This window comes from Bombus vancouverensis, chromosome 4, assembly GCF_051014615.1.
Source record: "Bombus vancouverensis nearcticus chromosome 4, iyBomVanc1_principal, whole genome shotgun sequence".
Classification (NCBI taxonomy): domain Eukaryota; kingdom Metazoa; phylum Arthropoda; class Insecta; order Hymenoptera; family Apidae; genus Bombus; species Bombus vancouverensis.
In genome coordinates, this window is record NC_134914.1 from 12,573,671 (window position 1) to 12,599,973 (window position 26,303).

A 26,303-nucleotide genomic window follows, 5' to 3' on the forward strand; every position below is an offset into this window, starting at 1 on the left:
AAAAACTTCTTCTTTTTTCTACTGAATGAACATCGAAATCAAAATTGGTCCAAGGAACTTTTTTTGAGAAAGAGGATGCATTCGGAGAATCAGAATTTCATGGAATTGTGCAATAGCAATATTTTTCCCAACTATTAAGACACTCTTAGAAAATTACCTATTACGTAATAAATAAAGCAACAAAATATTTTAGATTTAATTTCTTTGATGGAATATTTTATTTGAATAATAAGTTTACATAATAAAAATTAGATATAAAAATAATATTAACAGTATTAGTAAAATGCACGTTTTGAATTATATATTTCAATTTAATTTTCATAAAATACATAGATTTATTGCAACTGGTATTTATATCTAAGCATAAAATTTATATGATATATGGAAAGATAAGTTTATTATTTTATTTACAGTCCAGTTGGCTCGATTAACTGATATTTGTTAGTATTACCCCCAAAATTTTTTAATTCCTCGACTAGGTCTTGTGGGTCTATTTTTCGGGAAACTATTAATGTTCGTTCATTTTTGGGACCATAACTATGCGACTTTAAACCGAGTTGTCTTGCAATCCTATAAAGAAATTGGAACGCATACTTAATATTTTCAATCCAACTGATTATTTCGAAAAATTGCATTAACGCACTTACTGATGGATTATTGCTCTTTCGTCACTTGTAAAATCGACAGAAAATACTAAATCATTTCTCATGTCACCTGAAAGGTACTTTCTCATGATGTCTTTACATTTATTTCTTAAATCTTTTGCAGAGCAAGAATTTTGCTTTAATCCGAGACCTTTCCTACTCATTTGCTGTTGAATCCTGTAGATATAAAAGTACCATTTCTAAAATGTTTTACAAAACAAAATGAAGATTATACTTACATAACAGGTTCTACTATTCCCTGTTGTGATTTACCAAGACCACCACCAGTCCAACCCATTAATTTCATTAATTTTCTTCCAATATTGTCATCAGAGATAGCGTCATCTTTTAATGTAGTCATTGTCGTTGCAGTTACATTAGCATTCCTATTTATATTGTGTTTAATCTAAACATTAAAATAAAGCTTTGGTAGCAGCTCAATATACATGAAAATAAAAACAAATCTTTTTTATAAACCTTGATCGTATAATAATACTTCTGTAGTTCATGTAATCCAAAAATGGATGCTTCTTTCTTCGCTGACTTTTGGTTAGAACTACAACCTTCCGCTAACAGTTTCGAATTTATAAAAATATTACATTTACTATAAAAGAAAAAGAAAGAAATAGGAAGATAATCCTGAGGAACAAGGAAAAAGAAAGGAAAGGAAAAGATATATATATGTATACTGTATACATACTAAGAGTCCTTAATTTTATCAAATTTCCATTCTAAATTTCCACCTGACACACTGACTGCATTAGTAAGTATATTTTGTGGTATATCTCCAACCCTTTCTATTATAACAATATCGCCAAATGGAGCCTCCTCCAATCTCCTTCGTTTCACAGGTACTTTATTAGATGATAAATTATGTGATAACTTTGTGTTTTGTAATTGTGCTGATGTTTTGGTTGTATTGGAAGACGTTGTTGAAGCAATTCTTCCTAAAAAATTATTCTTTAAAAAATGCACTTAAAGGACAAGTTTTCTTACACTTCTTTCATACTCAGCACATGGTAGAACTCACAGCTCTTAGATATACCTTTAACCTTTGAACTAGCAGCATCCGAAGCTTCCACAACTTTTCTTTGCAGTTTAATTTTTCGTTTTTCTCTATATTCACCAACAATATCTTGAGCTAACTCTGCAATTAATTGCATCGTCTCTTTAGGATATCTAAAAATAAATGTTATTTAAATATATGTAAAACGACTCATAAAAATATTTGAGCTAACGATTGGCAGCTAATAACTGCACCCACAGCAATTACGTTTTGTTTATGTCTATTGCTTTATCTCATTGAACAGGTTATACAATATATTTATTGTGAACATATATTGATAAAAAATTAGTATGCAGTACGAATAGCCATCTTAGATATATCTAAATAGATCCCATTAAATACTGTGACTTATTAATGCAATAAATAATTGCTTATTTAAATACTTGTACAATTTTTGCAAAATTCATACTTGTATCTTGTAGCATCTATGCATATTTCCAGATTTGTTTGAAATTTTATCAACATAATCATGATACTCAAGTCTCATTTACAGTGTTAATGAAGTTTGGAAATGTTTCATATAACATTTATAAAAGACTTGTATGGGTTTGAATACTTTTGTGAGTTACAATATACAAACATATAATAAAACAAACTGCAAATTAATAAAACATAGATATCACATTTTAGATTAAACACTACCTGCAACCAAGCAATTCCACGTTTGTAAATACTTGAGCTAAACACACAAGTTCATCTTCTGGAAATTTATTCTTATGAGCTAAAAGAAATTTGCGTCTAAGTTCCCAATGTTCGTCACATTCATGTTCTGTTTTATATCGTTCTACGTCCCAATCATCCTCGCCGCTCATTTTCATCACAATATCACACGTTTTATATGACAAATTACAAATTTATACATAAACACACTGGATGTGTAACATTTGTTACAAGTTGCACAAAACTTTCATGTAGATGTCTTATTAAAAGTATTTCAAACGCTTTTGTCTGACTTATGTGAAATACCTTACAAGAAAGAAATATAATTAAAAATTTCAATATTAAGAAATAACGTATTATCGCAAAATGGCTTACATAGCAATAACACCATGGACAAAATATAACATAGATTTGAGATCTTAGGAAAGCTTAGAACTTAAGAAATTAATTAAGATTAGCAATGGAAAGATGGAACTAATCTCTTTATGAGGAAAATAAAAAACAAATTTTTCGGTCTGTAAAGCAAATTCTTGAACTGTTCAGGAATTAAATTGAGCCTTTAACTCTCAAAAATATTTCATGTATAATATCATTCCGATTTTCTACGTATTGGTATTAGTTTATTTTCTGCTTCATGACAATAATTTACAAATTTACCGAAGGGTGGCGTTATTCGGGAACTGCTTTACATCATCACGCTATTTTCTTATTCTCAGATACTGCAGTCTCATTCGCATGCAATGCGTTAGTCTTTCTTTTCAAATATTCTAATTTATACCGTTACATCTTGTAACCACAGCATAGCTTAGATGTCCTATGTAATTAATTAATTATATGTAATTAATGCAAAATGCTCTATTTTGTGCACTATGGCGCCTTCTACCAGCGAGTCAGTGGTTGTAACATAGAACAAAATTTTTAATTGATAGAGAGCGCTGGTCTTTGACATAAGATATGGCATTTTACACCAATTCTATGTAATGAGTTAATTACGTAAGGAATCGAAATAATATTATACAGAGAATATTTCTGAGAGAAAGCATTAATTTAATTCCTGAATAGTTCAAGAATACGCCTTATAGACCGAGAAGTTTGATTTTTTTATTTTTTCATAAAAAGATTAGTTCCAGCTCTTTACAACTAGGTGGTGATAGTATTTTCTAATTGGTACGCAAATTAAAAAAAGAACTATTTCCACTGTTGCATATTGGTTTGGAATATAGTATCTTCATGCTGAGAATACTTTTCATACCACAATAAATATGGCAGATATTTAGGGAAACCGTATTTATTTAACTGGTTCACCCTGTACATACATATATCGCAGTAATACATATATATCGTAAACTGGTGTGCGAAGTTGAAACTAGTTCTTTTTTGTGTTCATAGGTATATGAAATTACATAGGAATATGTCTATAGGTATATATTAGATCAATGTGCCGAAATTAATGATAAAAAATATAAGTAACATAATCTGAACGTAATTAATGAAACATGTATTGCATTTATATTAAATAAGTCTGTTTTAGCAATAAGTGTGCATGACATAATTATCTGTCGATAGTATAGAAAATTAAAAGTATACGCAATGACTTCTATCGTAACACGAACAATTTCATCTAAATGTAAATATCTCTCTCTCTCTCTCTCTCTCTTCCCCTTATTCACTTTTTTATTGTTTAAATGTTTCTTTAAGTTATTGTAAACTTTAAGCATGTTGTTCATTACAGTATGGAGAAATTGGAGTGTTTTGCGACCATTACTCACATATTGCTCGAAGCATAAATTATCCACAAAACCTGAAGTGCAACAAGAAATTAAAGATGGTAAAATTTTTATATCTCACATACTTGTTTTTATTTTTTTCTGAATAAAATATAAATTTATAATATTTCAGTTTCAAACATAGAGAGTCTAGAAGATATAAATCCATTAAGTCATCCAGATTTTTTTCATGTTTATGATATGTTTACTGTCAAAGACTTGTTTGATGCAAGAGTACATTTTGGTCACAAAGAAGGTTCTTTAAATGATCATATGAGACCTTTTATATTTGGATCTAGGCTAGGTCACTTAATAATCGATTTAGATCAAACCGCTGAACTTTTACGACAAGCATTAAATTTCACAGCCCATATAGCTTCCAGAAATGGAATAATTTTGTTCATAGCAAGAAATTCTCAAATTTCTTATCTTGTAGAAGAAACTGCAAAGCAATGTCAAGAGTATGCTCATACAAGGCTTTGGAAGCCTGGAACATTTACAAATGCCATATGTGAATTTGGAGCTGTTACCAGATTGCCAGATTTGTGTATATTTTTGAATACCATGCAGTCTGTTGTTGAACAACACACAGCAGTGATCCATGCAGCTAAAATGTGTATTCCAACAGTTGGTATTGTAGACACAAATTGCGATCCTAAACTTATAACATATCCAATTCCTGGAAATGATGACACACCTTGTGCCATAGAGTTGTATTGCAAATTATTTAAGGAAGCAATAATGAGAGGCAAGAAATATAAGAATGAAATGCTTGCAAGGGATAAAATATAGTATAATTTCTGATCGAGTACTATAAATCTGTAAAAATCTTATAAGTAAATTTTTTAATTATGAATATATTGTTTTTATTGAATTTATATAGTAAATATAACAAAGTTAAAAATTGCACAAAGCTACAATTATAAATTAGTGAATCAGAAATGAGTTGAATAAAAACAACATAATATATAATATATATTGAAGTATAAGAAAAAATATATATTTATTGTGTTTCTTTTGTACTTGTTTTAATAGTTGTTTTATTATCTCGCAAACGATGCATAAATTTTGCTCCCAGATACTTTATTATCCTAAAACATAAAATAATTTTATAAAATATCTAAATGAAAATTTTGATAAATCTAAAGTAACATACCATAATCCAATATTTGGATAATAAGTTCCAAGGTACGCCAGCTGTAGTATAGCTGGTTTGCAAATCCACACTTCAGAAAGCTTGTTTGCTATTGCAATTCCCATCAGTATAGCACAACGTTCTACACTCACTTTATTTTTCGGATCTTCTTTCACATTTTCTCCATATTTCTATAAAATAGAGATACACGAAAAAGAACTATAAATAGTTCATAATGTCAATACATTATATATACATACTTCACCACTTTTATCAGTGAATGCTTCTGTCAAAAAATTAGTATATACTGGCCCTGGACATACAACTGTAATTGGTATATTTTTATCAATATTTTCTAAAGCAAAAGTTTTACAATAACCCTGTATATAATAAATATTTATTAATATATATACATATAGATTAACGATTATATGATTATAATTAAAGTATTATACCCACATGTAATGCAAATTTATTTGCACAATATGTAGCAGAAAATGGTGATGCCGTAACACCAGCAATACTTGAAGTGAATACAAAATGACCTGCACCTACTTTGAGAAAATATTTTGCTACTAATCTAGATAAAGCTATTGGTGAAAATACATTCAAGTCAAACATTTCTTTGTCAACGGATATGTCAATATTCTCCCACAATGCTCGTTGTGATCGTCCTGCATTATTTACAAGTATATCCAACTAAAATTGATTTAATGTATAATCAAAGTATAATGTAATAAACGATCACAATAACATAACATAATATGTATTTACCTTGCCAAATTTAGCAATGATATTATTAAGTGCTGACTCATGACCATTTACATCACAAATATTTAGAACTAGTACTTCAATGTCTGAACTTTTTAAATTTTTATTTCCTAAAAATAAATGAATTAGTATATTAAATTTGTGCAAAAGTATGAGGATAATTAATAGAAATAATAATTATTATTATCAAAAACTTATTTACTTTGCAAGCAATTAATTTTTACTTTTTCCAATTCAGCTTCCCTTCGTGCCAACAAAATTAATTTGCATCCAGCCTCTGCCAAAACATATGCAAGATGTTCTCCAATTCCACTTGATGCTCCTGTTATCCATACTACTTTATCTCTTAAAGTATCTAGCAAAAATGTTAAAAATATATTTAAGAAGAAATCTTAATAATGCATATTACAAATACTTTTTTTGAAAAATATGCATAATTATTACTTGTAGGTTTGCCAAATTTTTCATAGATAGCAAGATGTAAGTCACAATCAAGGAACCAAGGGCAAATAATGTAAACAAGACAATAAATTATAGTTATAAAGCCAATGACAGCTAAAAGATCCATATTACTAAATTATATAATTGAATCTGAAAAATGTGAACATGAAAAGGTATTACATTTTAATCACATATTTTTGTTTTAAGAGATTTTTTTTAAATCAGTATGCAATACATTAAATCTCATGTATTTTTTAAATTATAATAAATTTATTTATAATTAAATTTATACTAACTATTGGTTATATTATATTGTCCGAAAAGTTTCTTCCGTTTTATAAGGAAATAATAGACATAATGTTTTTATAGACATAATAATAGATATAATAGGCATAATGTTTTTTGTTTTATATTATTTTATTGAATTATGCACGAACGTAATAATAGAAATATAACGAAATGGATCATACTTAATTCAATAAAATAATATAAAACAGAAATTGTTGTTCATCTATTGTTTGTTATGAAACGAAAGAAGCTTTTCGGACAACCTAATACTTTAAAATGACTTATATTTAATTATAACATAAAGTTCATCTGTACTTACAATTAAATCGGTTATAGAGAAGAAATCTGATTAATATCAAATCAAATTAAATAATATCAAATGATTAATATTAATAATCAAATAGAACCTTTATTAGTGCAAAAAGAAACTGATATTATTAATTGAAGTACGTATATACTTATAATGTAGAGATAAAATCATTTTACTTATATAATTAATACTTTTATGCTAATGCTTATCCTTTTTTATATTTTACTAGTTTACCAGAAATGACCAATCAGATTTGTATTTCATCATACACATAATGGAGTGATAATTACAGTACAATCGAGTAGGAGGTGATTATATGTGAAAATATAAGTCGAAAATGTAGAATAACATTTTTCCTTATGACGCTTTGTTTTAGAAAATATCGAGTTTCAAAATTTGTTGAAAATTAATTTGATTAAATATCAACTAGGTAAGAGAAAACAACCAAAGGAAGTTATTATATACGTGAAAATAAGTAGAAAATATAAAATAAAATTTTCCCATTTAAGACCTTATTTTTCAGAAAATAGAATTTAAAAACTTTTAATTGTGAACTGATCTTATACACGTACCATATCCAAATAGATAATACTTATCCAAATTTATTTTTTTCGAAAATGAAGCCTCAAATGAAAAAATGTTATGTTTTCTTATTTTTTGATGGAGAATGGCCTTTTGACTGATTGTACTACGATTATCGTCCTACTCTGAAGGAAAGGTATAGACATCTATGATAACATAAGTGAGAAACGTTAAAACCAGAATGCAAAATCATGTGGGGTAAAACTATTACACATTATATTATATACAATATTTAATAATAATATTACACGTAATATTGTAAAATGCAATGCCAATACTTTTAACCCAAATAGCACACGAAAAAATATTTAATATATATATACATGGGAGAAATATTCAAGTAAGATAAAACGTTTTAATTTGTCTTTCGATTTATTATTAACAGTATTTATCATTACAACTACAGCATAGTATTGCTACAATTATAACAGCTTTTAGCTATTTATATAAGACAAAGTATGTAAAGGATATTTATATAATCGATTCTAGACATGAAAATGAGAAAAGTTCCTACCAAAAAATGTTTTTACGCTAGATATATGAATCAACCGATGAACCTTCCTCTCTATCTCACTCATACTTGATGTTTCTCATTCAGATCTCAACGAAATGAGACGAACTCAAAGGGATGACATCGGACATGCATAGAATTTTGACTGTCGATTAGTATGTAACAGTTAATGATCATATCGATTATAAACCTACCGTTATATTGGTATATAACCATGATAGCCTGGTATGTAACCATTTTTATTAATATTTTAAACGATTTATATATTTTTATATGACATTTTTTGTTTGGTTATGCTCATAGAATACATTTACGAAATATGAGGCACATAAAATGTGATATCAGTAACACAAAAACGTGTTGTTAAGACAATTTGAAGTATTGTAGGGAGCACAATTTTTCGTATAATTAAGTTCAAAATTTTGTATAATCAAGGTTGTCACCTTTCTTTTATATAGAACTATATATATTTTGATATACGTCGGTATAATTCACATTAAAATCAGTTCAACGATTATAATCACTCGAGGACAAAATCACTTTTATAAAAATGTTTGGAATCTTGAACTGTAATAATCATTCGTGAATTGGTGTTTTGCTTATAATCTTTTGTTAAAACCATATTTAATATTAGATATTAAATTTTGTATGATCATTTTTATGGTGACATCTACATAGTAGAGAAAGTATAGCTCGCGATATTATAATGTATGGAAATCTCCCACTCTTAATTAAAGCCTATAAAATACAAATTATAAGAAAACGAAGTTCGCAAACAGGATACAAAATAAAAGGGTAAGTTTCTGAATTAGAACGATAATTATAACAACAGAAAGGAAATAAATCAATTTAAATTAAATTTTATTGTTAAACTTAATCTCAGTCACATTTGTTTAACTCGTGAGTGAATCTCTTCAATCAAATTTGATTCACGTTAATATTGCGTTTTTGTCGATAGAGCAAAAGGTTGCCAGTAAAGCTGACAAAAATAGATAATTTACGTAAGTATCGCGAGTTTGTTGCTATCAATTGCTAATAATTATTTTTTCTAAAGTGATTACCACTTTCTTGTACTCTCTTTCCCCTATTAACTAATAGGTTATCAAAATTAGTAAACAAGTTACACTATTCCAGAATACGCAACATGCTCAGGGTCGGCCATTTGTTAATTACGAGTCAGACATATAGGAAACATTCGATAATTGCACAACTGCACAAAAAGATCCCCTGCATAATTGCACAGTTGTCATTCCTACTATAGGAGCAAGTTCGCCTAACGCACCTCGAAAGTCGATGGCTCATCTCGGTTAAGTAATGTAACATTGTTCAATGTGGGATATCGCTGAGACAATATATACAGATACCAATTCAAAAGTACAACTTTTTTATTGTTGACTTTTTTTAAATTAAACTTTTACTAACATATCTGTACGATCTGATTAAAATGAGATCAAACACGATATAATTTGAATTATATGTACTTACTGATATGTATTTAATTATCATTTATTAAGGAGGCAAATATGCTCCAAATCATAACGTGTTCGGTGTCATTTTAATCAGAAAAATGCAAGAAACATATTGGTTAAAGTTTCGTCGATCACAAATCTAAAATAAGAAAGTTTGATTTTTGAGTTAAAAGTATCAGCTTATCGCGGGCCTTTAACATTAGCTGAATGCTTTGACTTTCAGTCCCTCTTTCTCTTTGACTCGCATAGTCCTTTTCTATGTTCAACACGTCTAAGATTTCAGTTTCGAGGAATAGGAGCATTTTTACCTCTACATAATTGCAACATTTGAATCCCGATTTTTGTGCAATTATTGAATGTTTTATGACTATTTGGCTTGATTTTATTTTCGAACGTGACAAGAAAGAACACAAAGAATGAGAAGAATGAATACGAGAGGCTGGCTGTCGAGCAGCATGTAACACATCGGGATTTCTAATACCAAAGTGTGATAGCAACTATACATATTCTATTCGTTTTTTACTGAATGATGTCACTGTTCATTCGACCACAAACTTTTATGGCTAGCCGCTTTCACGGGTCTCTTATTCGGTCTCAAATTTCTCACTCTGTAGGTAAGTTCAAATAAAAAGAGGAAATATGTAGTAAGTTGCTTATTTCGAATCAGAAATCAGTTGCTTAACGGAACCAAAACTGTACCATGCGGTTAAATTTCATGAGTTTGCAATAAAATATCTCCAATATTCAAATTATATTCATTGGAAAAAAAGAAAGATATAGCTTTTATATCCAAAGATACAACAGTTTTTACTACGAATATTAATTGACTATGAATTTATAGTATGTTTGGAAAAAGTGACTTAATTTTGATCGATTTTAAATTGATTTATTAATTAGTGAAAAATGGAACTGCCTTCTTTATTGCAACAATCTCTCCAATGTTCAAAACTTTTTTTTTACATTTATCAATGATGACCGTTTTTACTGACCGTTATTATTGATGATCGTTATTGTTACGTCACGAAGCTTACCATAGGCCGTATTCCTAACCGCCGCTCGTGGTATTACAGTATCGCAGGCAGATCGTTTTATATAACTGGCGAAATATATACGATGTAGCGCCAAGCGCATAATTCTTATGAAGCAGTGAGTTCTAGAAACGTCGATTCGCCTTCGGTCCGTTATTTTATCCACACAAAGAAGGTGGCATACGTGATTATGGGCGTGAACGGTGACATGATCCGAGCGTAGTGGGGGTCGTCTCCCAGAGAAGACCACGAAAACATCGAAAGATAATCAGTATCATTTGAGGATTCAAACGTTATGCATCGAGAGGTCCAGACGAATAAAATTAAAGTCGATTAGTCTAACGAATATATCGAGAAATATTATAAAGTCAGGTCGAATTCCTGTATCAAATTAATTGTATTTATCATTAAATAATTTGTGACGTGCTCATTATAATACTAAATGATGTTAAATATACAAGTTTATATCAACCCTTTTAATTCAGTGTTAAACTCATTCTGACCACCTCTGTTATCTTAATAGAAACAGAGGAATGACTAATTCGCGGCGTCGATTATCCGAGTCGTGGCAAGAATTTCGCTGACGCGTTTTCCTCGCGTTTTTGTTGGTACGTAATGTTTGGTTGGTAATGTACGTTGGTTGGTAATGTTTGAATACGTCGATGTTGATGCGTATCTTATTTTTACGATTAAAACTATCTTCTTAGTTGTCTGAAGTACAGATATTCCTAAAAAAACAATTTACGATGAAATTTTGCAAACATCCAAGAAAAGAAAACTTTAATTTCCTAAGTCACTAATTTGCAACAAAAGAATTTACCAGAAGAAATGCTGCGGCGAGGAGTAAGGTTTTGAATTTTATGTCTAAATCTGAAGGAAATGTAATTAACATAATATAATCGTGAAGAATATTGTCCCACTGATGCATAAGAGATGCAATTTGATGAGTGCCATCGATCGAGATTACCTAAATGAAATTAATGTACTATAATTAAATGATTTGTAAATAAAGCATAAGGTAGCTTAATAATATCAACCACTTTGAATATTTTTATTACTTCTGAAAATATGGAGGGACCTTATTTACCAAAGTCTATAACATGTGACTGTATGTATAGTCATTTTGTTTTTTAGATGAAGGACTTGTGAAAATTTTTAAATCATAAATAACGTCATAAATAAATCTTCAAATCAGGGCACATGGAGCGTCATGAGATCGACATCTTTGACGAGTCGGCAAGCTACTCGAGAAGCGCGAGCAGGTAACAGTGACTATTATAGTAGAATTAGCTGTAGTCGCAGAAGTAACTCTAGTTGTAGTGCTAGGTGTATTTTCGAGCAATTTATATTAGTAAATAAGTGCTATTTAGTTTTAGTATGAAGATAATGACTCTTACGTATCTTCCTAGTAATACCATCTCATTAAAAATAGGGATATAGATATTCAAAGTGATCAAAGATATTAAAATATAAGCTATTATTAACTTATTATTATATATATATATATATATCAACATATATACAAATATGTATTAAATAAAATATACAGGCTGTCTCTAAAATCGTCGTACAAACGGTCGTATGCAATGTATAATTATATAATAAAATATGAAAAAAATCGCTTTATTTTCTAAAAAGGTTAGTTTGAAAATTCGCCAGGTTCCTGTGTATTAACTGTCAGCTTCGAGGTATGAAATTTCTGTTTTTGCTCGTGTTTGTATTATTAAACATGATTTATGTCACGATTTGAAAATAATGTTACTATCGTTTTTCGTTTTATTTCTGTACCCAGCTGGGTCGTACCCCGATTTTGGGCACATCCTGTATATCGTTTTTTCTTCCAGACAAAAATTACCTGAAACTGGGATTCTTGATACATGCAACAATCACTAACATTTGGCCCGTATATATTACAAAGTCGCTTTCCTATTGCATCGTACACCGTAAAACTGGAACCTATTATATGCAAATTTTGTCCTATTGTGCCAATTAAATTTGGGCTTAGCACCGACATACTCTGTACAATGAAATTTTCATCTTTTTGTTATATGGTAAATAATAAAAATATAGTCAAGCTATTTTATAATCTTGTATACAGTCCGGATTTTACTCACGTGCGATTTATTCAAAGCAAACGTCCACATGGAATTCATAATCATGGTGAACGCGGTTTCGCCGCATTGGTCCACAATATTTAACTGAAAATCGTCGCGAGTCAATCTGGAGCAACTCCAACCGCTTGATTCATTCTTTGATTCTGTTTCCATTGCTAGGAATAACGTTTCAGCTTTTGGTACTTTTACTCTGTATTGGAATTTCTTTTTTAATCTACCGAGCACTATTAACACGAAAGAAAGAAACTTTTGTCATTTCTGAATTCTCTTCGATTTTAAAGATATGAACATTACGCAGTTTGTAAATGCAAACTTTTCATGCGACTCTCGATGGGTTAATTCTCTATATGTATAATTTAATTTGAATGTAAAATAACGTTCGAAAAGCTTCATTCATTAAAAAATCGATAATCAATTGTACGCAAGCCAAGCATAAGTTATCTTTATCGACATTGTTTTCGTTTAAATTTAGATGAATTACGAACGTGTGCTGAGGTCAACAATCTGCTGAATTTCCAATTGTTCCACGTTAGATAAGAAGTGAGTTCCAGAAAGTACGGTCAGCTGTGACCTTGGTGTCGATATCCAATTCAACGTATTCACAGGAATCGGTCTCCTTTCTTGTCTGGTTTCTCCTGACCGAATTTAATATACCATCATATTTCATATATAATAGGATAGTTCATATGTAATAGAGATTTATTTTGCACATTAAATATTATAACGAATACTATATTTCGCATTATGTACTTTGTGCATTTTTTCATTCTCAAGTTTCTCATAGATACATAAAATATTCACAGACTACTTATCATTATATTTTACATATTATATTGTATGCTATATGTTAACAATAATTTTATAAACATATTTTACATATTTTTATCAGGAAGATGATATACATACCTTGTGGTTGTGCCGTAATGACGGTTGGCCCCGAAAGGACAGGAACTGTATTGGATACCGAATTCTGTTGCATTTCTATATACTGGGTGGTTACCTGGTTTGGCTCTGCGTGATTATAAAAGTTCGTTTAAACACGCGCTTTTTCTTTATGCTTCCTATTATACAAATTAATCAAATGATTCTGTCGTTAACGAGATGCATATTACTTTAAATACACATTCGAACGTAATTCGTAATATTAACTTTGGAACAGCAAATTGTCAACATACTTTTGCGATTCTACTAATTTTGCCATACTTATGTATTTTTTGTTTTACTAGGTTTGTATATTATTATCTATTAGGTTATATATGAAGGTCACAGGGGAAGATATGATAAGTTACATATTCTATCCTTTAGGATTTCCTAAATTCTATATGTTGTCGATCAATCTTATAATACTAAAACTGTCCTCATTATTTCACTATCAGATTAAATATATGTTTTCTATTGCTCTGTTGAACATTACAAAAATATCATGACATAAATATTATGACGACATTAACTATGTTGATTGTTCATGAAACTTGTACACCTATTTTTCAACACATATTTTTGCAGCACAGGCTATTAATCACGTTATGCTAAATTAGTGACTTTTAATCATCAAATTTAATCAATGGACTTTAGTTATCACATAAAAATCAGACTTATCACCTCTTTCTTTGCGGGCTTCGTATAATTTACGGCGCAATAAAAGCGGTAATAGTAATATCAATAATAACGATGTTCAATAAGAATCACATTCGGGATAACCGAAGGGAATAAGAATCACCAGTTAATACTCCGAAGGTAACACGATTAAGGTCACTAGCTTCCATTTCTTCTGGCAAAAAATCGAGCATTCATTGGTGAATCGGTGCGTGAAAACTATTTACTATTTCAGCAAACGTGTCTTTTTTATCGCTACGCGTAAGAGAACCTTGTCGATTTAATTAATTTTAACGATCGTTAAGCGGCACAGGGGATTACACGGATCGATTAGCGAACAGCCATGAATGTTATCGCGTAGAAACAAGTCGTTTTATGTAGACAAATATTCAAAAACTTGCTCTTTCCTCGGCTAATACTTTATCCTTAATGTTTTTCAGGCTTCAAAAAAATCTTCACGTTTGTGAAATTCTTTTTGTGGGAGATCTAGATTTACACAAGTATCCACTTCCGTTGATGTTATTGCTGAAAATTCGTCCAGATACTGTTCGCTCGTGGTTGTTCGTCGAAAGTTCCGTAAGTCTCTTTTCGTTATCGTTGATAGCCAATCGCTTATCGTAAAACCGGATAAGCGGTATCGTTCTCGTTATTGTCAAAGGCACTGATCGATGTTTCTTATTATTCTTTCCCTGTATTGTTAATAAAAAATAACGCAAATAATTTTAATGATTTGCAACATGAACAATAATATAGTGAAATAGATTATTGCAGGGACTGAGGTACACTACACACGCTCGTTCAGGAAATCATACAACACTTATTCTAGTACGCTCAATTCTCCTATTTTTTTTTATTTTTCTTTCTTTTATTTGTTAAAATTACAATCAATTCTCGCGTTGAGAATTTTCAGTAATAACTCTCCTATAACACGGTATAACACGGTGAAAAAATTGCGCCAGCCCTCCTACAAAACGATCTCCATATAGCACGGCTTAATAAATTTATGCAAGCCTCGTATAGCATGAATATTTCCATTATATTATTTTGGTTTCGCTTTAATGTGGTTTCGATACAACGCGGAAAGAATTAATCGTGTTATAAGAAGGAGAGTCGACTGTATTTGTTTTGAAGTTAATACAACTTAACTAATCGTAAGAGGATATGGTAGAAAATTATGGTATAGCGATGCGTAAGTCAAGATTTTGAGAATTTCAATTTAGTGAAACGTAATTCAACTTTTCAAAATATCGTCCCTTCGGCTTCATGATTATTTTCAATCGTAATTTTATTCTCTGTTGCGGTACATTTTCGTGACTTTCAAAAATAGAACACCTTCGTTCCAAGAATAATTAAAAACCCTAATACCACAAAATACCGATATTCAACTATTATAGGAATGTTAAAATTGAAAAATTCCCACTGATCCCTTAACTATCTGGGAATTCTCTTTTAGGTCACCCGCACTCTGTTCTCGTACTCTGGAGGAGAGAGGATTTCTGAACAAAACGAGACGCATACAATCCCGAGAAAATTATTACTAAAAACTCCGTCAAATCGTCTCATCCTTTAACTATCCTTCGTAATGCTTCACGGAAACTATTTCAGATCATTACCGACCATTCATTCCATTAAGGATCAACGTTGTCTTAACGTAACATTTCATCTGCAACTTTTTCTTAGTTCAATTTACATTACTAAATTCTGCTTTTTCATATTTTGATTTTTTGAAAGAAATGTTTAAGAGTCTGTTTAATATCTTTCTACAGTTATTCTCTTTTTCGTTCAAAATTGAAATCACATAAATCGTGGAAATTTGAGAAAGTATTTCTGAAATATTTATAATGCTGTAACAAATGTCATAGAAATTCTTTGCAAGGCTTTGAGTTATGTAGTGGACTTCTGTAGAGTTATCCTGATCATGTTTTTTAATAACGTTGTTCAAACATGTTTAATAACGTTAACATAACTGAATTCTTATGGGAATGTTCCCACACCACCGAGGCAAATTCAATCGGTATTCATCTTTGCTCGGTATTGTACTGACGGTGCTACATAAATTGAACGAGAAATTTAAGGAAAAGGCAAAAATTGATCAAAAAACCAAGAAGAAGTAGTAGGTCATGAAGAAGTAGGTTGAGAAATTTCCAGCATCTCACTGGTAATTATTTTTAAAATAAGAATTCATATATATATTAACGATAAGAATCGAACAAAATTCTATTATATATTCTATTATATATTAGATAGAACTGAAAAGAACGTGTAAAACTAGAACGTTATAACGTTAAATACAGTAATCGAATAGAAAAATTCTGGGTCAACCAATGTATCGATGAAGAACACGCAGAGATATTTCAATCGAAATATTCAAGTCCACGTGTGTCATTTGTCAAACATCGTTAGCATATCGTCATTTACCTATTATTTATTCCACCCTTCAAAAAGTTGTTTTAATTCCGAGAAAACTGGAGACTCTAGAAACCTCCAGGAACTACGTCAAACGACTAAATCCTGGAAACTAGCGAACGGCTGGTAAAAAGTTAACGTTACACAGACAACCTAATAACATTCTAATACTACAAAAGTGGAATATCGTCAAATTTCTCTCAAATTTTCCTACCAACTTTTCGAACAACACCGTATATCAAATTATCCAAAAAGATTAACATATTTCGAATGGACGACAAAACAAAAAAGAGGGGGAGATTCTTTTGGGATTCTAAGGGTTCGCTCGAATTGGCTGGTTCATTGGATTGATGTAACGCGTGATTATAATTTTCCGGTTTGGCGTGTTTTCTCAGGCACACCCCACACGCCTTTACTTGTTGCTGCTCCACGGTGATTCCATGCGCGGTTCTATCGATCCTGGTGTTCCCTATATAAGAGGCCGCGTCATCGGTAGTCGTGAAACAGCAGGTCGTCCAATATTCTATGTAATCCGTGGAGAATTGTCACGGTGGAAGCAGTGGTACAAGGGTGAACGCGCAAACCAAATAAAACACTGGCTTGTGCCACGCGAATGACTAACTAAAAATCAAGTAAGTTATCCATCGAATAAAACAGTGTCGTTATATCATTTTTCTAATTTTATCAAACCAATCTTTCTAACTTGCGTACTCGTCCCTTGTTTAGAAGTAATCTAACATCGAAGATATTCACGTCGATAAGTTTAAAAATTACACTCTTTTTGCTTAAGGACGAAAGTATTTGCATTGCTGAAGGGTTTCCCTGTTTCCTTGTAGAGATTTTGTATCACTAGCTTGAGTTTAGCCTCACCATCTGTTAGACTCATGGCACTACGAATCACCTCTGACCGTGCGGTCAAATTAACGATGAAATAGATATTTATTACCCGTAATGTAACAAGTAATGTTTATAAAATTCTTTCTTCTGTATGTACAACTCACCGTTCGCGTTTCACATAAGTCAGAGAAGCTGAGTGGAAAAGTGATATAAGTGTATATTTCTATAAATAAATGCAGAAAGTGACATATAACATTCGTATTTGTTTGTGAGATCTCGTAAATTATCAAGTTTTTACAAGTACGAATAGTAAATCCGTTTTTGATTTTTTTGTGAGCGTAACTTCGTTTAAAATTTCCTCGAATTCAATATTTTATCGATTGTATTATTTTTCTCTTGAACCGTTCGTTCGCTGTGAGTTCTCCTTTCCTTTCTTCCGAATTTCGTGAATTCTAATTCTTTTCATTCGTTCGAATTAGCATCATACACGCATGCTAAAAGCATACAGTTATTGAAAGGGATGAAGCGAATAAAATTCGTCACGGTGTCGAAGGATTAAAGACTAGTTTACGCGATTGATCAATATTTAACTTTCTATATTTCGCACAGTCTTCTCGAATTCGGCACAGTGGAAATCAAATAATTTGTCTTTGTATAAACGCAAAGTTAAAGTCAAGTCACTGGAGTTCGGTTAACTCGGCCAATTTAATCGCTTGATCAAGGATCAAAGACAAATGAAACACAATGTGTACAAAAACGGTCTATCGACAAAGGTTTCTCCGAATACCTTGAATGAAATTTAAGAGCACGGTGTCGGTGTTCTGTTAGCCGGTTATCGATTAGCGACTGTACCGCGTATTTTCGTGCTCCTTGATACGATCGATGCGATTCTGCATATTTCTTCGATAAAATGGTTATTGTATATACGTATATAGATACGTTACGAATACGCAGAAAGTTGTTGGTAATAGGAGGAGGGTCAATGTTAATCGGATTTCACGATGATGCGGCAAAGCTGATTGTACGCGTGGAATGCATTACGTCTATCGATCTGAGAAGCGTCGCGTCATTCAGGAACAACAAGGGGGAAGAAAGTTCTTCCTTAATGTCCAGATTATATCTTTTTTATCATTGGAAAAATTCATTGTCATTAGAAAATTCATCCTCGTTTCGTCGTTTTTAAATTCGTTATTTAACTCTTGCATGACGAAGCTCACATCAATTCCAACTTATTATTACGAGTCAAATATTACTTATGTCATTAAACGTTTATTGTTTATTGTTAACATTCGTTGTTAATTAATATTATTCTATCGATATTTCGTAAGTGTCAGTCTATCGACTACAGTCGCTGCTGTATGAAGGATTTTATTTTTTTATGTAAATTTAGTTATCAAGTAGTAAAAATTTCCATTTAGATTTTCCCTTTATCGCTGTAAAATAAAATATTCGGTGCTTATAACGACGATCTAGTCTCTGTTGACTAAATTAAGTGCTGTACTGTACTAATTTAGTTATGTACGTATTTAATTTAGTTATGTAAATTAGAGGAATTTAGTTATGTAAATTAAATGCAACAACACAGAAGTAACGCGACAGTAAAAGAACCATTCGTAACAAGAACGATCCTTATCAAATTTTTCGACCTTTTAAATAATGTATAGTAACGATAGGTTCTAGTTGCCAGAAACTATGATAGATTTACTGCGTATTATATAAAATGATTTTTGAAAAATGATTTTTTTAAAATGATTGATAATTTATGATCTATTATGGAATGAAAATGAATTGTTTCTATAAAAACTTTTGTCTCGAGAATAACAACTTCATGATTTAATTAGATACGATTATTCTGTAGTATAATTATAGTAAATGGATACACTCCTACAAATCATATTATATACAGGGTGGTTGGTAACTGGTGGTACAAGCGGAAAAGGGGTGATTCTAGGCGAAAAAAGAAGTCGAAAATATAGAATACAAATTTTTCGTTCGAGGCTTTGTTTTCGAGAAAATCGACTTTGAATTTTCGCTCGGTACGCGTGCACTCTACCACGTCTCGTTATAACGGACCTCACTGTAGATCGTTGTCTCGATGGAAAAATTTAAAAGAAAAGGAAAAAAAGAATTAAAAAAAAATTTTTATTCTATATTTTCGACTTCTTTTTTCGCGTAGAATCAACCCCTTCCCCCTTGTGCCATCAGTTACCAACCACCCTGTATATTGAACAGAAATCGGAGATTTTATAAAGTATTCTTTTGCTTTCTTGGAGGTAGACAGTCATATTTTTGTTATAAACTCGTCAACTATAACAGTATATATCATTTATAATAGCTGAAAAATATTTTATACAAACATATGAATTTCAAGTTAATTTTAATTTAATCCCATTGCGTCTCAATCATTCTATAAATATTTTATAAATACAATCGATTACCTGAGCATCGAATCATCGATTGATGTAGAATTACATCAATCTCTGTAACGAAAAAGTCGATCGACCAGGGCCTAGAGTGTAGAGCAATCCCTGTTGCATCACTAGTTTTCACTACTACGTCTTCTGTTAAGAAGAAGTCTTCGCTGGCCTTTTTACGGAATCGATATCGACTGATAAAGCTGATTAAAGAGAACTACTAACACACTTTCCATTCTCTTCTAACGCTGGTCATCCTCGTCGATGTTCTTATCCATTTTCTAGAACCAAACTGAACCTCCTAAATATTCTTAACGTAAGATCATAAAGTCAAGGCTTCCATTTCCTGTCCATGGGTCGACTTTTCTGTACTATGACACTTGGGTAGGCAACCTGTTGAAGATACCATAAAGTAGCTTTCCTTTAACACTGGGATCGTCTGTCGCATGATTGCTTTAGAATAGCAGATTCGATGCTAACATTTACTAAATCTGAAGAAAATTTAGAAGACGAATTTTTAGGAAATACGTACATACGGGAACAATATGTAATTTTCAGCGTTATAACTGACAAGCTTTCTGCAAAACAGTGTACGATTAAGCATATGTTCCTTCAGGAGTTACGCTACAATTTTGATCTACGTTAAAAATGAAATTTAATAGATTCCATATTACGCTGTAAAACTTCAAGTATATATATAGTTTGTGGACTAAAATTCGCTATCCAAATAAATAATACATAAAATATATATTATACATCTATATAATAATATACAGACATATGAAAATAGTTGAATTATCATGAAATCTTTTCTCACTTTGTAACTACATATAGAATGAAATTATAGTTAATATTCAAATAACTAAATCTAAAACTTGCAGCGCAATTATTTCATCGATTTTGTCTTACGAGCCGTTTCTTTTTCTGAAAGCTACTTAATTAGTCTTATAGAACATACAATTTTATATGCAATTTCGTAATATTATGTTTCATAGACATTCGTAAACAATTCCACAAAGAACGTGCAAACGATTTACAAAAATCTATAAATGCAAGATTGTAACATTTATTTGCTTTTGAAGGTAAAATGCTGCCTCAAGAATGGCTATTAGTGTCTCTACTCATGGGGTCGGCGACGGCGCTGGCACCCATGCCCCATCATTCGATGGAGGAATCTTTGAGGAGTGCTTTGGATGCCATTACCAGAAAACAACGATCTCTGGATACGAATTCGCAAGACTACTACAATGATTTACGCTCGTTTAAGTATCATGGTGGAGAGGGAGAAAGGAAGCTTGACAGAGAACGTCAGGGTGAAAGGGAAATAGAAGAGGAGGACGAAGAAATAGAATTTTTGCCTAATGGTACTCTCTCGTATGATGGTTTAGCACGTTCATGCATAAGGTTCATGCACAACCATCACGATGGTTTAGCATATTTCGTTATTCACTTTCATACACCACCTACTTTTATATCGGCTATTCCATTTTATAAAGAGCGCTTTAATTGGTCAAGTCCGAAGAAAATAATAAAATTATTTCTCTTAAAATTTTGTTTTTCAACAAATTAGAGATCGAAGGTTTATCGTGTACGTGCACGTTTCGGATCGAATAAAAATGCAAATGTACTCGTTCTATGTTTTATTTATATGTATACATAAACCGAGTACATATTATGTACTTTTTGGAGTTAGCTAAGTGCATGTATAATATTTTTACGAAAGATCTCAAAGAAAAAAGCTTTATCATGTTTGTTCTACTCATTTTTTTTTTAATCTTCAATTTCCTGTCCAGGCATATTCATTCTTGGACACTCTATATACCGTAGCTAATAAAATTTACTTAGAAAGATCAATCAAATCTTAGATCATAAATATTTTCTACGTAATGGAAATTTGTTCTAGAAACTGGTCAACTAGAAACTGTAGGAAATGGTTTCCAAGATTTGAATAATAAATTACTGGAAAGAGCATTGATTGATTATCTAGAGAATGTACCCCAACAGCAGGTAGAGTTTCTTTCTTTCCTTAGTCGACGTTGTTATACTATATTTCTATGAAAAGAAAGAGCTACATTGTTTGGTACTATCCAGGAACAACCGGTCACATCGTTATTTCGAGAACGTGAACGAGGTTCCAATCGTAAAAGGGGCTATGGTTCTGAACGATCGAATATTGACAATAAGGAGTTGGCGAAATTGTTTCTAGAAGAACTGCAGGATGGCTCTCCGTATAATCTTGGAGATGCGGATGACGAAGGGTACATGGACTCTCGTCAGATGCTCTATGATCGATACAGAGGCGATCGAGGCAACAAAATATACGAGTTAGCGATTAATATGAATTTTAATACTCAACTTTATTGGACTAACGATAACCTACATAATTTTAAAATATAATAGGACTAAGTTATTTAATTTTAAAATAATGATTTATTTCATTCAATTCATTTTAATTTATATTTTTATTTATATAAACATTGTTATTTCTTAGTACAAAATAATCCTTATAAAAAATATTTCGTATATTTATTAATGTTAAAGTTTAAAAATGTGGTGAGATTTAAAATACTGACGAAACTATGGATAATAGGAATTCAGGTCCAATGTCCTGGGGTGCATTGTTGAATAAAGAGTCTATGGCCCGAGGTCAGAGTCGAGAATCCGAGGAAAACGATTTCGGCGATCGGGAACAAGACCCAAACTTATTGTACCTCTCAATGGGCGAACGAAGAAACATGAATGGTGGGTATTCCATAGGACGACCCCTGAGGACCTACAGAAATATGGCTAAACGGTATCTAGTTGCCAAGAGGAGCCCAAAACCTGTATCTACATCTACCAAAAAGCAGATTACCGATCCCAAGGTAAATCAGCTGAGAAGTTTTCTAGAAATTCTTTAGCAATTTGCAGTCAAATATTACATGCGTGATTAAATATTAAATAGATACTTTCATTTTAAAATATACTTAATTTTTACTTTTTTTATCGTACATTCAAATGATTTAAATTTAAATTTAAAATAAAGTATCTATTTATTTACATTTTAAGGTCGCTCAAGATCTGGGAGCGCTGTTTGGCACTCAATCCGTGGATAATCAAAATCATACTCACAACTTCAAGCATGATCACAGCCACGATCACGACCATGATCATGACCATAATCACGATCACGATCACGATCATGAACATGGGGATCAGCATAAACACGAGAGTTCTTCGGAAGCGCCAAAGGTGACCCCTTCGCCAAAAGGGCAAAAGGAGAATGTGACAAAGTTAGGCAAGTCAAAATCTATCGAGGTGAGAAAGAAGAGCGTCGATTGGTCTCAATATTTTGGTATTGATAGAAGAAAGAAGAAAGCTACGTTCATGGTTGGCCAAGGGACTCCGAATCAAGACGATGAATGGATGTTACAGCGATACTATGAAGTAATTAAGAGAAGTAGAAAATGTTCTTCTTTTTCTTATTCTTTCTCTAATCGTAAACTCGATCTACAATGGTTGAATTAATATATCGGTTTATTAGAATATGGTAGAGAATCTGAAGGCAAACGACCGAGAATACGAAAAGGAAGCTGACGAAAGAAAAGACAGGTTGGATCAACTAGATCCCAGACAGAAAACCATTAAGGACTTGATTATTGAGGAAGCTTTGAAATACAGAGATTCTGAAAATGGTATAGATATGCAAAAGGTATGACTCGTTTAAAGAAACCAATTAATATACATGACACGACAGTTAGCGTTATGTATATATCAATATTTTATAATGTTTAAATAAAATGATAGGTAAAGGATAAGATAATGGCACGAATTGCATCTGCCTATTCCTTCGAAAAAATGAGAAAAGCACTAAACGAACTCAGGAACAATGTGGCGACTAGGATAGAGGCTCAAAAGGCAACTCATGTACAGGGTAATCAAACCTCGAACTTCCGAGAGAATAGTAGCAACTCTAAATCCAAGGATAAACGCATCAACAATTTAATAGAAACTGAAGGTGCAATTTGATTAATCATTATATCGTATTATACTGTTTAGTACCAATACATTATATTAACTATTACATTTTGTGAAAAGCCATGGAAGAAAATAGAGCCTGTCCAGAGCTAGAACTGATCGAGAGACGATGCAGAACAGTAGACACTTTAGGTGGAGACGAATCACAGATGCTCTATCTTCCTTGCGTCATGCTTCAAATCTGCAAGGCCTGCGTAAATATTCTTACCCTAATCTTGATCATTCAAAAGTCTCTATTTAAAACTCTAGTTACTTAATTTGTCGAACACAATTCCATCCTATTTCATTTTATTTATTTATTTATTGTTTACGAGAAAAAGGGAAATCCCATTAAAATATATAAAGCTGAATAAAATAAATTTCCTATTAATTTCAGGTACAGAACGACCTAGAAGAAGAATGTTTAGGTAACTATGCAGTGGAAGCCGGAAAAATCTGCGACGCCCAAGAAATAAGAGAAGGACCAAAGAGCAGAGAAGCGTGCGCCAGCACAGCTTTGATATTGTCGCAATTACAGACTCCGACTGCAATCTCCGATCAATGTCGCCTCGATGGAAACGACTCTTGTTTACGACGTTATCATTACCAATACTGGCATCGTTACCTTACTTACCCCTACAACGGGCGACGATTGAACAGCGCCTACGATATGACCAGCTCTCAACAATCGGACCGATAAAAAAACAAAGGATTAAAATTAAGTGAGACGATGTCGAGAAACGGGTGTGGCTTTTCAACAAATCAGTGACCTCGAACCGAGCTTCATTTCTATAGTCAACTTTCAGCATTTCGTTTATTTGGTTTGCAACCGAGAGAAAAAGAAAAACGTTGAGGTCAAGGAATAGAGGTTAGGTTGTTCGAAACAATATATCATCCAAGAATGCGATAAGAGTCATGTTACTTTTATTGAGCGGGTGGGTTCATTTAAGACGAAAGAGACAAAGAATCAAAGAATCTAATAACTTTTAAAGTCGATTCGAGAACATGTCGATGAAGATGGTTGAAGTGGCTTCGAGTTTTGCGTACATGATTGTGTACAACAGATTGATTCCATTACATGCGGATATCGTTTAATATAATAAAATGGAAAAGGAACGACTGAAATTTGAACTATTTGCGAGGTGTATTTCTTTTTTTTTCTAGTAATAAATGTAACGACAAGCTATGAGGGACAATAATTATCAAACGAAATTTTTGTCATTATTTCCCAAGAATGGACGAACTTCAAAATTTCTTATCTCGCTAATAATATAAAGCCATTTGAACTTTAAAAAAAGTAAAAATTTTGGACGAACGCCTCGCAGAAGAAATTATCAGTTATATAATAAAATACATTAAAACAGTCGTTGAACATCAGAGAGCATAACATACGATGACGTTTAATTTTTTTACACCAGATGATTTTCAGCAATTTCCTCGCAATCACGTAATAAAAAGTTCATTTTTCTTACTTTGTCCAGATTAAATTTACCTGAATACTTCCAAATGATGCTGCATAATAACGCGTTAAAGTATCTTATTTATCTATTTTCTTCCATTGTGAAATATGCAACATGCAACATAAATCTACCGAAATATATCGATATTAAAAGATATTTAATAAAGTTTAAAAAGGTACACCATGATTCTATTCTAGTGTAAATTTATATTTCGTCGGATAAAAGATCAACGTATGTATATCTATGTCTGTCTTTATGTTATCAAAACCAGAAATACATTCTATGTGTCAGTCCTATATTCAAATGTAATAAATATATTTCAAAATAATTGTCTCATATTGTTTATTGAAAATCGTGATGGTACATTAATAAGAAGGTATTTTTTAATAACTAAGGATTATTAAACTTAGTATTCGAATCGATACTCATGTCAGTCATTTGTTTAAGCGATTCGAAAATTTCAAGACATTCTGGAGTGTACAACTTCAGAAATTCTAGTTGCAATTGAGCACATTCGACTAAAAGTGAAAAAGATGTTAAAAAGACTCTTTTTATTATAGAAATAATTAATATATTAGCAAATAGGAAATGTCCTCTTTAGTATTAGAATATACCTCTCCATTTTGAGACTACTTCCAATTTCTTTTTTAACTCCAAATTTAATTTATTTATTTCCTGGATAATATTTACATTATCATCCGACATTATTTCAGAAATAAAAATTTGTAACTAATATCTCTTTTCTTTTAAAACAAGAAATATTACGAATTAATTATTCTGACCACTCTAGTCGTAGTAATTGAAATCAA

The 26,303-nt window shown here is 31.5% G+C and overlaps 6 protein-coding genes across 16 annotated transcripts; 2 read left to right on the forward strand and 4 right to left on the reverse strand.

Annotated features, from left to right (window-relative positions):
• Positions 1-279: 279 nt before the first annotated feature.
• Positions 280-2,739, reverse strand: LOC117156557 (NF-kappa-B-repressing factor). Its single transcript, XM_033333681.2, has 7 exons — positions 2,353-2,739; positions 1,690-1,823; positions 1,345-1,591; positions 1,122-1,248; positions 884-1,050; positions 648-821; positions 280-570 (listed from the first exon to the last, which is right to left on the reverse strand). Exons 1-7 carry the CDS (start codon positions 2,526-2,528, stop codon positions 408-410), a joined length of 1,188 nt encoding a protein of 395 aa, XP_033189572.1. The 5' UTR covers positions 2,529-2,739; the 3' UTR covers positions 280-407.
• A 1,042-nt stretch (positions 2,740-3,781) lies between these two features.
• On the forward strand, positions 3,782-4,928 carry mRpS2 (mitochondrial ribosomal protein S2). Its single transcript, XM_033333695.2, has 3 exons — positions 3,782-3,791; positions 4,103-4,198; positions 4,270-4,928. Exons 1-3 carry the CDS (start codon positions 3,782-3,784, stop codon positions 4,926-4,928), a joined length of 765 nt encoding a protein of 254 aa, XP_033189586.2.
• Positions 4,906-10,808, reverse strand: LOC117156558 (dehydrogenase/reductase SDR family member 7). Of its 4 annotated transcripts, none has more exons than XM_033333684.2 (8): positions 10,675-10,808; positions 6,487-6,633; positions 6,245-6,397; positions 6,046-6,152; positions 5,731-5,970; positions 5,532-5,651; positions 5,293-5,462; positions 4,906-5,227 (listed from the first exon to the last, which is right to left on the reverse strand). In XM_033333684.2, exons 2-8 carry the CDS (start codon positions 6,608-6,610, stop codon positions 5,140-5,142), a joined length of 1,002 nt encoding a protein of 333 aa, XP_033189575.1. In that variant the 5' UTR covers positions 6,611-6,633; positions 10,675-10,808; the 3' UTR covers positions 4,906-5,139. The 4 variants fall into 4 exon arrangements, with proteins under 4 accessions (XP_033189575.1, XP_076474321.1, XP_033189573.1 ...); XM_076618206.1 differs by having other exon boundaries at positions 10,633-10,740; XM_033333682.2 differs by lacking the exon at positions 10,675-10,808 and adding an exon at positions 7,091-7,224.
• A 241-nt stretch (positions 10,809-11,049) lies between these two features.
• Positions 11,050-20,240, reverse strand: LOC117156559 (phospholipid scramblase 2). Of its 2 annotated transcripts, none has more exons than XM_033333686.2 (7): positions 20,063-20,240; positions 13,692-13,796; positions 13,271-13,420; positions 12,786-13,009; positions 12,527-12,688; positions 11,492-11,638; positions 11,050-11,399 (listed from the first exon to the last, which is right to left on the reverse strand). In XM_033333686.2, exons 1-7 carry the CDS (start codon positions 20,076-20,078, stop codon positions 11,367-11,369), a joined length of 837 nt encoding a protein of 278 aa, XP_033189577.1. In that variant the 5' UTR covers positions 20,079-20,240; the 3' UTR covers positions 11,050-11,366. The 2 variants fall into 2 exon arrangements, with proteins under 2 accessions (XP_033189577.1, XP_033189576.1); XM_033333685.2 differs by lacking the exon at positions 20,063-20,240 and adding an exon at positions 14,506-14,823.
• Positions 11,188-25,822, forward strand: LOC117156556 (uncharacterized). 7 transcript variants are annotated; one of them, XM_076618190.1, is made up of 12 exons: positions 11,550-11,689; positions 11,806-11,933; positions 17,183-17,419; positions 21,121-21,402; positions 21,942-22,045; positions 22,130-22,362; positions 22,629-22,902; positions 23,087-23,464; positions 23,562-23,729; positions 23,825-24,035; positions 24,116-24,249; positions 24,432-25,822. In XM_076618190.1, exons 4-12 carry the CDS (start codon positions 21,126-21,128, stop codon positions 24,732-24,734), a joined length of 2,082 nt encoding a protein of 693 aa, XP_076474305.1. In that variant the 5' UTR covers positions 11,550-11,689; positions 11,806-11,933; positions 17,183-17,419; positions 21,121-21,125; the 3' UTR covers positions 24,735-25,822. The 7 variants fall into 7 exon arrangements, with proteins under 7 accessions (XP_076474306.1, XP_076474305.1, XP_076474302.1 ...); XM_076618191.1 differs by lacking the exons at positions 11,550-11,689; positions 11,806-11,933 and adding an exon at positions 11,188-11,279; XM_076618187.1 differs by lacking the exons at positions 11,550-11,689; positions 11,806-11,933 and adding an exon at positions 12,585-12,722.
• Positions 25,823-25,830: 8 nt separating this feature from the next.
• LOC117156566 (uncharacterized) lies at positions 25,831-26,274 on the reverse strand. The gene is made up of 2 exons (XM_033333703.2): positions 26,109-26,274; positions 25,831-26,012 (listed from the first exon to the last, which is right to left on the reverse strand). The coding sequence occupies exons 1-2, from the start codon at positions 26,197-26,199 to the stop codon at positions 25,885-25,887; spliced, it is 219 nt and encodes a 72-aa protein (XP_033189594.1). The 5' UTR covers positions 26,200-26,274; the 3' UTR covers positions 25,831-25,884.
• Between the last annotated feature and the right edge of the window lie 29 nt (positions 26,275-26,303).

What these genes read in the sequence shown, in the direction of transcription:
- LOC117156566 (XM_033333703.2), bottom strand. Translation starts at nt 26,199, where the DNA reads ATGTCGGATGATAATGTAAATATTATCCAGGAAATAAATAAATTAAAT. An exon ending in AGTAGTCTCAAAATGGAGAG is followed by an intron (nt 26,013 to 26,108) that starts GTATATTCTAAT and finishes TTTCACTTTTAG; the next exon opens with TCGAATGTGCTCAATTGCAA.
- LOC117156558 (XM_033333684.2), bottom strand. Translation starts at nt 6,610, where the DNA reads ATGGATCTTTTAGCTGTCATTGGCTTTATAACTATAATTTATTGTCTT. An exon ending in CAAATAAATTTGCATTACAT is followed by an intron (nt 5,652 to 5,730) that starts GTGGGTATAATA and finishes TATTATATACAG; the next exon opens with GGTTATTGTAAAACTTTTGC. An exon ending in TCACTGATAAAAGTGGTGAA is followed by an intron (nt 5,463 to 5,531) that starts GTATGTATATAT and finishes TCTATTTTATAG; the next exon opens with AAATATGGAGAAAATGTGAA.
- LOC117156557 (XM_033333681.2), bottom strand. Translation starts at nt 2,528, where the DNA reads ATGAAAATGAGCGGCGAGGATGATTGGGACGTAGAACGATATAAAACA. An exon ending in GTGGAATTGCTTGGTTGCAG is followed by an intron (nt 1,824 to 2,352) that starts GTAGTGTTTAAT and finishes ATTTATTTTTAG; the next exon opens with ATATCCTAAAGAGACGATGC. An exon ending in AGTATTATTATACGATCAAG is followed by an intron (nt 1,051 to 1,121) that starts GTTTATAAAAAA and finishes TTTAATGTTTAG; the next exon opens with ATTAAACACAATATAAATAG.
- LOC117156559 (XM_033333685.2), bottom strand. Translation starts at nt 14,575, where the DNA reads ATGCTCGATTTTTTGCCAGAAGAAATGGAAGCTAGTGACCTTAATCGT. An exon ending in TTGCTTTGAATAAATCGCAC is followed by an intron (nt 12,689 to 12,785) that starts GTGAGTAAAATC and finishes TTCATTGTACAG; the next exon opens with AGTATGTCGGTGCTAAGCCC. An exon ending in ATCAAGAATCCCAGTTTCAG is followed by an intron (nt 11,639 to 12,526) that starts GTAATTTTTGTC and finishes AATTTCATTTAG; the next exon opens with GTAATCTCGATCGATGGCAC.
- mRpS2 (XM_033333695.2), top strand. An exon ending in GCAACAAGAAATTAAAGATG is followed by an intron (nt 4,199 to 4,269) that starts GTAAAATTTTTA and finishes ATAATATTTCAG; the next exon opens with TTTCAAACATAGAGAGTCTA.
- LOC117156556 (XM_076618191.1), top strand. Translation starts at nt 21,126, where the DNA reads ATGCTGCCTCAAGAATGGCTATTAGTGTCTCTACTCATGGGGTCGGCG. An exon ending in AGAATGTACCCCAACAGCAG is followed by an intron (nt 22,046 to 22,129) that starts GTAGAGTTTCTT and finishes GGTACTATCCAG; the next exon opens with GAACAACCGGTCACATCGTT. An exon ending in CAATTTAATAGAAACTGAAG is followed by an intron (nt 24,036 to 24,115) that starts GTGCAATTTGAT and finishes TTTTGTGAAAAG; the next exon opens with CCATGGAAGAAAATAGAGCC.